The 13,876-nt window shown below is 45.8% G+C and overlaps 1 protein-coding gene across 6 annotated transcripts in view; it reads right to left on the bottom strand.

The window, feature by feature from the left end:
• Window positions 1-13,876, bottom strand: part of SPTBN1 (spectrin beta, non-erythrocytic 1) — a 116,780-nt gene that overhangs the window by 35,278 nt on the left and 67,626 nt on the right. For all 6 annotated transcript variants that reach the window (XM_008642039.2, XM_017745266.1, XM_017745264.1 and 3 more), the window contains 10 exons: window positions 12,211-12,362; window positions 7,680-7,853; window positions 6,967-7,058; window positions 6,515-6,595; window positions 5,688-5,803; window positions 4,725-4,837; window positions 3,934-4,121; window positions 2,481-2,598; window positions 1,049-1,207; window positions 142-444 (listed from right to left, as the gene is read on the bottom strand). In XM_008642039.2, the coding sequence (XP_008640261.1) occupies window positions 142-444; window positions 1,049-1,207; window positions 2,481-2,598; window positions 3,934-4,121; window positions 4,725-4,837; window positions 5,688-5,803; window positions 6,515-6,595; window positions 6,967-7,058; window positions 7,680-7,853; window positions 12,211-12,362 (1,496 nt within the window). The remainder of the gene's footprint in view (window positions 1-141; window positions 445-1,048; window positions 1,208-2,480; window positions 2,599-3,933; window positions 4,122-4,724; window positions 4,838-5,687; window positions 5,804-6,514; window positions 6,596-6,966; window positions 7,059-7,679; window positions 7,854-12,210; window positions 12,363-13,876) is intronic.

Here is a 13,876-nt window from a genome sequence, read left to right on the forward strand (position 1 = left end):
TTGTTCACTACTCTTGAATGTGTATCATCTGGGTCTGTCTACTAAATCAGAGGGGCAAAATGAATCTTAAAACTTGACAGAAGAGGACACGTACGCCTCTGAGGAATATTTGCTCTGTGTTCTCAAAGGACTTCCACCCACCTTCATTTCATCCATCCAGTCCATAATGTACAGCATTTCCTGGAAAATCTTCTGCAGCCCAAGGTTCATCTCGAGCCGCTGTCTCCGTGCCCGGAGCAGCTCCAGGAGATACTCCCACAGGCGGATAACATTGTCCTTCCTCGCAGTGATGCGTTTGATGTCATGGTAGTTTTCAGTCTCGAGCTCCTTGGCCACCGCCACCACGGCCTGGACCCGCTCCTCGTACGCCGCAATGTCCGTCTCGATGGCCTCGTGCTTCTTCGTGGCAGCCTCCACTGCTGGGAGGTCAAAGCCAAAATTGTCCTGCAAAGACAGAGGCACTTCTTCAGGAACAGCTGCTGAGGACAGAAGTCCCACTGCTCAACCTCTGTCATCAGTTCTGACTCAGCAAAACACACTTGTTAGCAAATCTGGGATCTCAAAACGCTCCCAGGAGTCTTCTTCAATAAAATAAGAGATACCTCTGATAATAAAGAGCCACCGATAAAATCAGAGATATTATTCACCACCTTTGGGGGAAGAATCATGTGGCCATCAGGATTAGGTTGGGGCTAATCTAATATTATCATCTCTAATATTAAACAATAAAATTAATTCCTGGGCTAATTTCACTGAACTCACCAAAATATTCAGATAAAGAAAATGTTGACTGTGGGTAGCTATTTCCTCATCAAATCTCCCGACCACAGGCTGGTAGGTTCGAGGAAGGGAATCCCAAATGTATAAAAGAGAGGATGTACAGTACATAGACATACAGAGTAACTAAATACAATAAATAAATACACACATACATAGATGCAGTAAAATACGAGGCACAGGGAAGAAAATGTTCTCCTTGCAAGAACTGCATCCTGTAATTACTCATGGGAACCATTTTAGTCACCCAGACAATTTCTGAGAGCAGCACCTGAGAAACGAGACGTTGATTTTCACTCAGCCAAGTTTCTCTCATAGCTGCCTTGCGATCGAATCTCCGTGCAAGTTGTTCCAGTTTCTCTTGTCTGATGAGCTCATTTCGCAGTGCCAGTTCTCTTTCATGTTCAGCTTTTTCCAGTCTTTCCCAGGCCTGAAGACGTGGAGGAAAAACACACGGCTTCTAAACATACATTCTTACAAGATTATGACAAATCCCATCTCCTTTGCATGAAATCAGGGCTGAAGTCACTACAGGCAACTTTCACCAAACTGGCTCAATTATTTATAAGCCAATAAATCCAGTTCGCACTGGCTGGCCTTACATTTTGTTTGCTAATATAAGCACATGATTTAAAATCTGGTCTCAATTTAGTCAGTCGTTTTGTGAGCAAGTCGTTTACCTCACATGCATTTTCTCTGGTCCTTTCTTACACCCCTTCCCAATGAAGCCTAAGGAAACCACCTGGCTTGAATGTGTAAGAAAGTGTTTATTTAAAAAAATAAAATCTCCTGAGTGCTACTCCCAAACAAGCAGATTCTATCTTCCTCCTTTAGGAAATGGGAATTAGAAATTCATGGCCTCTCACCTCTAAAATCAACATACAATTGTTGTTCTTTATTACACCTTGGAAAAGAAAACAACTGCAGAATTTGGTTACTTCTGGTGCTTACAAGTCCTTTCTTCCCCCAAGCCAGAAGTTATTCACATGCACGACACTAATATTACAAAAATCAGAAGTCTTAGCAGCATGTTGAAAGTCAGCTAATCACCCTTCAGATCTTGCAGACAAAAAAAATACCCTCAATTAAACACAAACTAAATCTAAATCCGAACAGATGTGAAACTGCATGAAACATGACTATTTTGGGCATTCCTCCTGCAACCAGGAGAGCTGAGCAGTTTGCTGCTCCCTGGGATGAGGCCACAGACACCCACAACAGCTGGTCTGGGAATGCCAAGCATGATCAAACACAAAGAAGGAAGCTGCCAGGCTGAAGCTGTTTGTTACCCTTGAGAGAGCCTGTCAGCTCTGCCTAGCTCTGCCCTGCCCTGCCAGCTGCAGCAGCAGAGAACAGGCTGCAGGACCCCAGAGGGATCCACTATGCCCAGGCAGGGCACTGGGAGGTGAAGGGGAGGGCACAGCACCTACTGCTGCTGCCTTCTGCCACTTCTCTCCAACAGCCAGGACCATGAGGGGCAAGGCAGAGCTGGCAGCCCCAGGAGCAGAAGCTCCTACAGACGCTGAGGACACCCAGGGCCTGGCCCAGGGCAGTGAGTCCGAGCTATAGGAAAAGGTCACCCCACCTCACCCATCCCTTACAGCCCCCACATCAAGGCTGGAGATCACAAATGTTTTTCTGCCCAGTTTTCTGAGAGAGAATAACAATATTTCGAGTCACAGGGGAGGAGCTGCTCAGTTTACCTTATTAATGTCAGAGATGAGTTTGCCCTCCCTCGGCATGTACACTTTCTGATTGTTGGCTCTCATTTTGCTTTGGATGGTAAAAAGCAGCACTTCCAGGTTCCCTTTTTCTGTAAATCTAAACAAAATTTTTCAGGATAATTGAGTTACAATCAAACTTTCATTACTGCTAAGGTATAATCATAGAATCACGTACTGACAGAATGGATTGAGTTACAATCAAACTTTCATTACTGCTAAGGTATAATCATAGAATCATGTACTGACAGAATGGTTTGGGTTGGAAAGGACTTTAAAGCCCGTCCAGTTCCAACCCCTGCCAGGGCAAGGTCACCTTCCACTGTCCCAGGTTGCTCCCAGCCCTGTCCCACCCAGACTGGAACTCTTCCAGGAATGGGGCAGCCACAGTTTCTCTGGGCAACTTGCGCCAGGGCATCCTCACCCTCATAGGGAAGCAATTCTATAAAATATTGAATATAGTTGACTACAATAAACTATAATAAAGCACTTGTTCAAAATGTTGACATGACGAATGGAGCATTCACATAAACACCTCCATCTTGTGTGGAAGCTGGGAGCAATGAAAATAGCCCACACTTCCCCTGGAGCCAGTTGGGGCAGACAGCAAAAGCAACTTCACAGAAGTCAGCTGTCTGAGTGTTCGAATTCAAACCCCTTGGGGGTCAAGAAAAGGCTTTTTTTTTTTATTCTAGTACACGCACTGTCCTAGTTTACTCCATCAGCACAAGAAATGGAAATTTTATTTAAAGCCCACTGCAGTCAATAAACTCTTCCCACTGTTTTCCCTGTGTTGTACGCCTGGGAAATAAACAAACTTCATGGGCATTAGGGAATAGTCTGCAATTTTAGAAGATGTCTGCATCCTGTGTAATGCTTTGGGTTGTGATTATTATCCATTAGAACTCGTATTAGACAAAAATAATAAACAGATTTGATATCACGATGCTAAAAGAGGCTTTCCAGAAATAAGTTGCCCAGTTTTGCTTGTATCAGTTTGAGTAAGCAGAGCTGTTTGACAAAGCCAGACATACTTCCTCTTCATGTGGGATAAGCAGTAGGGATCTTTTAATAGCAGCGTTTTGGTATTATCCACTGCTATTAAAAGCACGAGTGGTGACATTACTGTACTACCACGGTATGCTATTACCACTCATATGATAAGACAGGCATCCCAGGGCAGGGACAGCTTCCACGACTCCGAGATCCTTTTCTCATTGCTGCTGTTATTTGCACATTGAGCAGCACAAAGCGAACGGGCCCCGAGTAATATCGAAAAGTGCCAATCAGGAATATGAGAATTGGGCTTGTTCAGGAAAATAAATTCTTAAGTCACAATTAAAATTACTTGGATGTGTTAGTTTTTAAAAAAATCAATGAGTGACTAAGCCAAACAAGAGCACTGACTGTTGTGTTAAGCTGAGATTAAACTCACTTGGGTGGTTTCTCCACTGTGCGGTAAGTGTTGAACGCCTGCAGCTGCTGCTGCACCCCAACCAGGGAGTTGGCAAATTTGCGATTGTTGAGGATGATAATGGTTTGCTCAATCCACTCCAGCAGGTCAGAAGCCAGGGACTCGTATTTTTCTATCATTTTCTCTGTTTCAATGGCATTGTCAAGCACCTGCAACAGCAGCACAACACACATGAGTCACAAGGGCAGTACTCTTCAGTCATTTAAATCCAACAGGCCACATAAAAGGAACTGCTGGGAGACTTGAGCTGTGAATCAGAGCACTCACTGCCGGGATCCCTGATGAATGAGAGCTCAGCATTTTCAGCGCTGAAATCCCAAGATCCCACAGCAATAGGGGGGCAGAGATGAGGCTCACACAAGGATTCATAATCAGCCTGCCCAGCTGTAAGGATGGGGGCAATGTCGCCAAAGGACAGAGAATGACTGCACATGTTTTAAATGAGAGACTTTTCCAGAGGAGACAGAGGGCCCAGAAGGTGAGGAGCAGTTAATGAGAAAGGAAAAGTAGCCATGATGCAAAATTAACAAGGAAAAATAAAACACCAGCCAAGTGTTCTCTAATGTGAGGCAGCTGGAAATTAACTACTTCTCAGAGTCACATGGGAATATTTAACATTCAAAACATGTTCAAAAGCAAAAAGATAAAAATTACCACAGAGTGGACTCTTAAAAAACTAACAACCAAGAGGAAAAAGAAAATCAGAAATATTTCACCTGCTTTATAAAAATTTATAATTTAAACTTGCAAACCTTTCCAATACGTTTTCCTTCAACAGCCAAAGCTTTCATCTTGGAGAAGTAGTGGTAATACGTCACCACATAGGTGATGATTGACTTTTCATCAGGGTGATCAACACTGATATCTGCAAACCAAAGAAGAGTTACCTCATCATGCTGAGTGTGCAGGGGTTACACCAACAGAGCCCAGAGTGCACCAAGGATGTGTTTGGGAGTCAGAGATGGGTTCAGTGGTAATTCAGCCCCTAAGGTTTGTATCCAAAGCAGAAGCAAATTGAGCAGCTTTGCACCGGTTCTGGCAGTAGTGTGGGCTGGGGCTAAAGCGTGGGGTCTTTGGGCTTTACAGTCAAGTTCCAGACTTTGCTACAGCTTGTGCACAGCCAAAATAACTCCTCTGGTGTCTGTGTGAGTTGACACAACTACTGTTAATTGACAACTTCAGTGCTGTGTCAGCATTTGGAGAGAGGAATCCAAACCTATGTCTGTCCAGGTGAATCTGAGAGATACAGGTGGAAAACAAGATATTTCCTCTCCTGCAGCAATTCTGAGGCACTGGAAAACAAGCAAGACGAAACTTGCCCAAACACATCACTCCTGCCCTGTGACACAAAAGGCTCTTGCACCAGCACTGGGAGCACACACACTCCCACAGAAGCACGGGCTGAAGCTTTTCTGCTTCTCAGAGCACATCAGAAGGAAGCCTCTGACTGGAATGACTTTATGAATATGTGGCCAGGCCAACAAACTTGTCAGATGGCAGTAAATAAACACAGGATTAAGGGCTCTTGTGCTACTGCTTCTCAGTCTGCTGCCGGAGACATCTCACATTCTCTCCCTCCCTCTCTGCCTGTATCACCAGGTGAGTCAGCAGCATCCAGCTGCTCTTGGACACAAAAATCTGTCACAGAGATGTTCTCTGACATGGAGGGGTGGGAGGAAAGAGCCCTTAAGTGCTGAAACTGCTGGAATTCTTACCCTCAGGGTCCAGGAGCTTGGTAAGACCAAGGTGCTGCTCTGCAAGGTTAAAAGCATTCTGCAGATTGTAGTGTGCATTTGATTTCTTCAGCTTGTCAAAATCAATCAGATCAGGCCTAGACAGGATGGAAAATTCTTTAGATTTCCCAAAGCACAGTGCAGCCACCCTTAAATGAACTAAGATCTCCAACCCTCAGAAAACTCGGCCAAGGTTTCATGTGCCCCACGCATTTCCCAGCAGCGTTAAAGGAATGAAGCAATGCCCAGCATATGGTACAGCAGGACCTGGCCATGGGAGAGAACAGGGGAGAGCTTAACAGCAGTGAAGGTGACCCTGGAGAAGAGAAGAACAAAGTTGTGGTCACGAGTCTCTCCTCACACCCATGGAAGTGTGCAATCCATCCGGATAACTCTGCCTGAGCTTGCCATGAGCAGCATCCCCAGCCATGGCAGCCTGGCACCACATTTGGCCATCCTTGGGCACGGATTTCCTTCCCCTCCAGGCTGCTCTGGGTGTGCTTCCCCACTCCTGCCCCCAGATTCCAGACCTGGGCATGGGTTACTCACTGAGGTACAACAACCAAACCAAACCCAAATAATCACGAGTGTAATTTATTCCCTTGAAACCAAACACAACCTGTTTTGACTTGTGGTGTGAGAAGCTGCTGCCCAGCTGAGCTCACAGTGACCACAAGAGCTGTAAAGCTCAAAACAAGGCAAGTTGCTATAAAACTCTCAGCAACTCCTCAACTTCCTGCTCTTCACAGATTTTTAAATCAAGCTCCAAGGTAGCTGCAAAACCAGGGCAGACCTTGAGCCACACATACCTGTGCTTATGGATCAGTGCATTGAACGCCATCCCATCCCTCCAGCTTGTTGTAAAGTTGTGGATATTGACGTTGGGGTACCTGCAGAACAAAAATCAAGGAGAGCACAATCAATACACCGCCCCCAGTGCAGCTCTGCACGCTCTGGCACCAAAACCCAGAGCAGGCAGACATTAAGTTTCCCTTGAAATTGTCATTATTTCTTCAGAATAGGGTGAAAAGAGTCAGCATATTGCTACATATATTCATGGATTATCAGATTGCTGTGTTTATCACCCAGCATTAATATCACAAATTCAGACTTTTCTGACTTGTAAACATCAGCTCACGTCTCTTGAATTCCTTCTCTCTGAGTCCACTTAAGAAGAGATGTGTTTGCCCATTTAAAATTATTTCAACAAAAACTCAAAATGTGTAAGAGCTTTAAAGATAATCACTTAATCCACACTCACCCAGCTGTTTTCATCTGGCACCACAAAAGCAAAGCATCTTTAGCAGATTTCTTCTCTTTATTGTCCTCAGTTTCAACGCTGATATCTTGGATCTAAAATTAACATAGAAGATCTCAATATTTCTCTGAGAAAACACATGGCCTTTTTTGAAAAGATGAAAGGAATGCTGGGAAACACCAAAATTAAAGCTACTAAATGTTTATTACTATGCTATTTATTATGAGTTATGTATTCATTATATGGATTTATTATTCTTTCTGCAAAAGGACTTCCCAGCCTTTTTTATCTGAGGGCAAAGACCAATATGCAACTCGCTGGAAAACAAGAAATCTCAAGCCTTAGCTGGGACACTGAAATAATTCCGATGTGCACCCTTAATCCATGTCAGTGCCAAGTCAGCCAGGTTATGGATAACCAGCATGGAGATGGAGAGCAGCCAAGGGCAGCATTTCCTCCTGGGTCTAGTGTAGAGACTGGAGCTTCACATTTATTTTTGATTTAGAAATAAAGCCATATGAATTTCCCCACAGGAAACTCCCACCACAGGTCAGCAGCACCACGGAGACTGATTTATCCTGAGAGGTTCCCAAGCACTTCTCCCTCCCATCTGCTGGGAGCACGTGGGAGCACTCTGCTCCTAAAATGCACAGTGAAGTATGTTACACACAGGCATGGAAAGCTCATCCATGTATCTGTGTGTGCAACAACCCTACCTGGAATCTCAGGATAATAGTCCAAATAAGGCCAAGTGTCAGCCTGTGATTCCCATCCACAATATCATGAGATCCCATGTTTTCTAGGTGCACTCGTTGCTCTTTCAGGAACTGGAGGGCTTTATCCACGTTCTCCAGGCAATGGATGCGCATCCTTCCTTTGGTTGGTTTAGGCTAGAAGGTAAAAGGAAGAATAAAATCATTTATTACTGTAGATGGGAGGGGAAAAGCCAAACAGCTTTAAACTCTTCAGTTCTGGCTGGTGCATCACGTCTCCCAGGCAGCAACTTCACATTTGTTCCTCAAATTCCAGGGACAAAACCACCTCTTGCATCTTCCAGCCCATTTTCACCAGGGTAACGGTAGCACGTGTCAAAACCATGGTAAAAAACCAATATCCTGCGCCTGAGCTGGACACAGAGGCCCAATTTCATTTGCCTTTCAAAGGATTTTTCCTGCTTCCTTCCCTCACGTTGCCTCTCTAGGATATTCGCTCACAAGCTCAGATTTGAACCGCGAACTAGTCAGTAAAACTCCTCAAGAAGGAAGCGGCATTGCTTTTCTTTGGTCAGTAAATCAGATAAATAGTAAGAAAATAACAGAGATTGATTACAAAGATTTCTTCATAGGAAAAATATACTAATTACAAAATCAGCCACACCAACGTAACACAGTTATATGAAAGCCCAGTGCAACTGCAAAAAAGCAATGAATGTGTTATCAGCATGCAGAATTCTGCTGTAAAACTGAATAAAGGAACTTTGTTGTGCAGATAAGGATTACAGCTGAATAGCCCGTTCAGTGTTCACTGGGATGTCACCAAAGGTACTCAGCCAAACAACTAATTGCCATAATTTCCTTGTTTTCTACAATGATTGTAATTAACTGGCCATGGAAATAGCTCAGGCAGTATCCTTGCCCCAGCCTGCATTCAAGGGGAAGAGTTTCAGCCAGTTCCACAGTACAGTCCCTGGAAACACAGCCTGTGCCACAGGGGATGGTGGAGAGGGAAGCCATGCGGGAAGATGCCCTTTGGGACACACGAACCCTGAGTCCAGCAGCTTTAGCCTCAGTCAGCCTGGGTCTGTTCTCCTCCTGAGGCTGGGGAATGATGCAGAGTTAACCCGCAATTCTCAGCAAAAGGGAGATTTTCCAGGAGCCTCCCCCTGCTTCAGGGCATAAAAGTCCTTCCAAAGAGGCCCAAATTGCATGTCCAGCCTGTGCACACCCCATCCATCCCAAACACTGCCAGTGCAAAGAGCCACAGCCAGAGCAGGAACAGGAGGGAGCTGCATGTTTGGCTGAAGCCAGCCAGAGATCCCTCACCCAGCAGGGACAATCTGGGATCCAGCCTTTAGCTGGCACCATCAATTACCAAGAGTGTGGAAAGCTGGACCTAAGGCTTGACTGAACCTTGCAAAACACAGGTAGGAGGCTGTTCCAGGGCAGGAGGGAAGGCGGAGGCCCGGCTGCACCCTCAGCTCCAGCCCACAGCTTGTCCCAGCCATGGCCACACCTGGAGCCCTGGAGCAGCTTCCCAGGCCTGCTCACCTGCACAAGGATGATCCCAAGGCTCAGGAACGACTGTGACTGTGACCATTTCTCAGCAGCAGTGGCAGAGCCCAAACTGTCCCCTCGGCCTTAACACAGCCTTTTCCACTGCCCAAAGCAGTACCTGCACTGCCTCTATTGCCTCAAACTACTGAGCAGAAAAGGATTTGTAAAAGCTCTTTTTGTGCTCTCAGAACCTCCAGTACCGTGGTGACGGAGCCAAAACCACTCACCAGAGATGTTTTATGTAGAGGAAGAGGCATCTGAGTCTGGATTGTGCAAGGTGCGGCTGTGCTTGCCACACTCCCCTGCATAGCCTCGGGATGAGGCATAGTGAGACATATCTTGCGCATTTTTTGGGCTAACACAGATCCAGACACTGAGTGGAGGGAAAGCAAGTACCAAACCCAGAGTCTTCACACGCACATTACAGGAAAACTGGTTCTACATCAAAACCCTTCCTCTTTTCCAAGAGAAAATGTGACAGAACTCACTACAGAGAACGTGCTTAAGTGATTTGACCTTTGAGCATCCAGGAATTGTAAGGAATTTACTAATCCTTAATTTAGTTATGGGAGAAACTGCGCTAAATGCTTAATCTTAGGCCGAAAACAATTCCCAGCTTTATTTTTCTGTTAGGCACAAGCTGGTTACCAGTGTGTGCAAACCAAATTACAAGTGTCCTTTCATGCTGGCTGGATTCTTTCCCACTGTTCTCAGTGACAGCATTGCATGCTATCAGTTTCCTTCCAAACGCTGCTGTGCAGAGGACATGATGCTGTAAGGCCTGGACTAAACACTAGGATTAGGAATCAAGCTGAGCAAGGTCAAGAAGATGTAGGTGTTGCCCTTATTGGATGCTCTCATTTTGAGTTTCTCCAACACACCTCCAAGGACTGTGGGTTTTCATCAACAAAAATCACAACAGGTATCAGAAAATGCAGGGTTTGTGCAATTGAAGTGAGAGAGCAAAGAGCAGCCCTGCTTCCCTGATTGGCATCCAAAATCCTGGACTCTGCTCCCCAGGCTCCAGCTCCAGAATCTGAATCCCAGTTTCAAAAGAGAGGAAACAACTCCTGTTTGTTCCACTGCACCAGTAAACACACCACATTTATTGGATATTTATCTATGTTAGTTTCTGCTTTCTTACCATTTGATGTTTCCTGTCTTATTTTAAGCCTTCTACATAAGGCCTGCCTTTAGATTTCCCTGGCAGGGGGCACGGAGTTGTCAGAACCTACCTAATATTGACTAAAATAAATTCCAAAAAACTGAAGAGCAACAGCAAGTAGATGCTGTGTGGCAATCCTCCTGGAATATTTTTGGTGTGTGTAAGATCCTCCTAGAATACTTTTGGTGTGTGTAGTTGTCTCAAGGTTTAGTGCATTACGTTTACTCTTGTTTGCAGAGGAAGGTGTGGTGGAATGCACTGTTCAAACAGAACCTGCTGTCCTCCAGCCTGCGATAAGGAAGCTACAAAAAGAATGTGTGGTGGTGCAGGCAGCTGCCAATGCCAGACACAAGCGATGATGCAAGTGCAGCTCCACGGAGTCTCCTGCCCTCTCCCCACCCCGCAGCTGCCTCAGCCCTGCTTGCGTTTTCCAAAACCTGGAGTGAAAAATGTAAATGAACGGCGCAGCCAGAGTCATGGGACTGCTCTGAGCTTCCTATTTGCTGCTGAAAATCTTGGCAGGCAGACAGGCAGACTTAACCAGAGGTGACACAGTTGGTGCCTCAACCCTCAGATAATGGGGCATGTTGGTCTCAACTATCCCTGTGTGAGGAACACCTGCTACCCGCAGTGAGCACGTCAAACCCAACACGTCGCTGAGGTGAGCAGTCTGGCAGACACAGAGAGGGGCTCTGAGCAAACTGCAGCTGATGAACACCAGGATCTGTTACCCCATCCACACAGGCACTTCTGTGCACGTCACAGCTCCCTCGCCCTCCCAGATGCACGCAGAAAGCTCCTCTCCTGCCTCCCGCACACACACACTACACTGGGCCATATGTTCCACTCATTAACCAGAGTCTTAAGCCATGGAGCTCCACTAATAGGAGAGCTTGATGACAAGTGATTACCCAGCCCCCTGGAGCCTTGGGTCTTAGCTAAAGACCCGTATTTCTTTGAAAAGATTTCTCTAAATTAGGCAGTTAAGAGCATCGCCATCATTTAAGGAACCGAAGGAGAAGCTGATACCCAGCCATTTCCTGGCACCCAGTTTTCCTGTTGTGCAGCAGCATTTTTCACTACAAGGACTTTCTTACTCACCACTCCTTGTGCTGGTACCAAGGGGGTGCCTCAGCACACCCAAAGAAAGAATTTCACCCATTTATTTAAACTGATTTTAGATATTCCCCCAATCAAAGAAAGCCCAAGCCTTATCTATCTGAGTAAAATCAAGTACACTCAGGGACATTCCTGAGCAGTTGGGTGCAATGAACACCACAGCTCCAGCTACTCCCAGGGTGGCGTGGCCCTCTCCAACTGTTGTCCTGCACACCCCTGGCACCCTCCAGGAAGGGAGTAGGGATGTGCCAGGCCTGCACACCTGCATCAGTGCAGGGCTTGTTAGCAGAAAAATGGGCCACTGCCCACAGGGCCCAGGAACGTCCCCCAGCACACCTAACTCACCACCACCGAGGGATCTAAGGGGCTCAGGAAGATTTTGTGCTCTGTGCCTATCAGATTTGGGAGCAGGGAACACGCTGCTAGAAGCACTCAGCATGTTACCAGCAAGGAACCTTTGAAGAAGGCATCCTTTGATTCTCACTGAAGCCGGTAGGAAGGCATTTTAATGGTGTCTGGATCCAGCTGAAGCAATAGAGCCCTTTTTTTTTTCCTTTAATATATAAAAAGACATTTTCAGCGCTGAACCCTCAGCACTCAGATTTCCTGTACTGCAGTTGGGCCAAGGATTCACAAAACCCCACCCAAACCCAAACCAAACCCCCCCAATGGATATCAATAAGCACTTACAAGTCTCTCTCCTGAAAGCACTTCCAGGAGTTTGATGAGCATCCTCCCATCTCGAAGGTCAGTGTACAGGTCTGTAATTCGGCAGGACACACGAGCCAAGTGGGAATTCACCCACTTTGTGAAGGTCTTCTTCTGAACTGCCTCACGTTCATCTGTGGGGAAAACAACACAACCTTACTCGAAATGAATCACAGCTCATGTTTCCATGTGCAAATGGGATGTTCAAACACCTAAGATTAAATCAAAGGTATGGCTTGTCTTTTTTGGAGAATCATTGATGAAATTAGGACTTTTCATTGAAAACCCATCGTTTTTCACCTGCTGAGTTCACCTGCTCTGGAACACACACACAAATCCACAACAGATCCCCCAAAATACCACAAGTCATTTTGGATTAAGACAGGTATGACAGAGAGCAGAGACCAAAGCTTACCACTGACGTTTTCCCTTCTCATGACAATATTTATTTGCAGATTCAACATTTATAACTGTATTTACACAATGTCAAGATGAATTTTTCCATAACTGCATGCCTGAGGTAGACAAGCATTTATATCAAGCCATAGAAAAATAGATTCTTTCCACCTTCCCAGAGTCTTTCACAACTGTTTATAGAGGAAAACATTGGCTGTGGGAGCACTCTTACTGCACAGGCTCACTGCAATCCACATTAATTCCCAAACTCCTACCCAGCTATCTGCCAAGCCTAGAGCTCTCAGACAGAAAACATTATACATCTCTGTGGTTACATTCGCTTGCCAAGGGCTTTGGATGAAGCCCTTCCTTGTTAGTCAAAAGTCATTTCACTGAGCTGGGAAATACTGCAGACCAAATCTGTCAAAACACAGGTGCTCTGACTCGGACTCTGAAAGCTACAGTTAGACAGCTGAATGGAAGTGCTCTGCTTTCCCAGGCAGACAAGATTCCAAGCCTCCCATCAGTCTCTATAAAGTTGTTGTCATGTGCAGGAACAGGACATGAAGACAGGTTAATCCTAAACTACAGCATCCCCAGCTCTGAAAGCTCCAAGAATGTTGCTTGAAACACAGAGAACATTCCAGATATGACTGCCCAGGGGTTTGGTGGATGCTGTCCTGCCAAAGGAAGGATGTGCTCCCTTCCTGGCAGTGCAGCATGGTAGAGGCATGGTCCCAGCACATTCATAACCAGTCACTGACCCCAGGACCTTGGAGACAGCAGCAAAAATCCAGTCTTGGTGACGTGGGATGACAAAGATGCTGAGTGTAAAGAGGACAGAAAGATGGGGAAGAAGTAAAAGAGGAAAAGACAGTAAGAAGAGAAATCAGATAACAGAACAGTGGTGAGTGGGAGGGAAAGCAGCCTGAATTGTGTGGTGGTTTGCCCAACTGCACAAACCCCACCCTAAGATTTCCGTTCCTCCCACTTATTTCTGAACTTGTCCTTCCTACCCATGTGGTTGGACATGACCAAAGCTACAGCACTGAAACTGCCCCGTTTTGACAGCTTTTACCTACCTGTAAGGTGTGAAATTACAAATGTGGCTTGGAAAGCTGTCAAAGGTGGGGTTAGTGACAAAACAACATGCTTTGGGTGAACTGACAGTTTGCATTACTTGTGTTTGCCCTCACTCTGTGTGGAGCAGAGGATCCCTGGGATGGAGGAAAAGCACAGGAAATAAGCAGGC

Source organism: Corvus brachyrhynchos, unplaced genomic scaffold, assembly GCF_000691975.1.
Source record: "Corvus brachyrhynchos isolate BGI_N302 unplaced genomic scaffold, ASM69197v1 scaffold69, whole genome shotgun sequence".
Taxonomy (NCBI): domain Eukaryota; kingdom Metazoa; phylum Chordata; class Aves; order Passeriformes; family Corvidae; genus Corvus; species Corvus brachyrhynchos.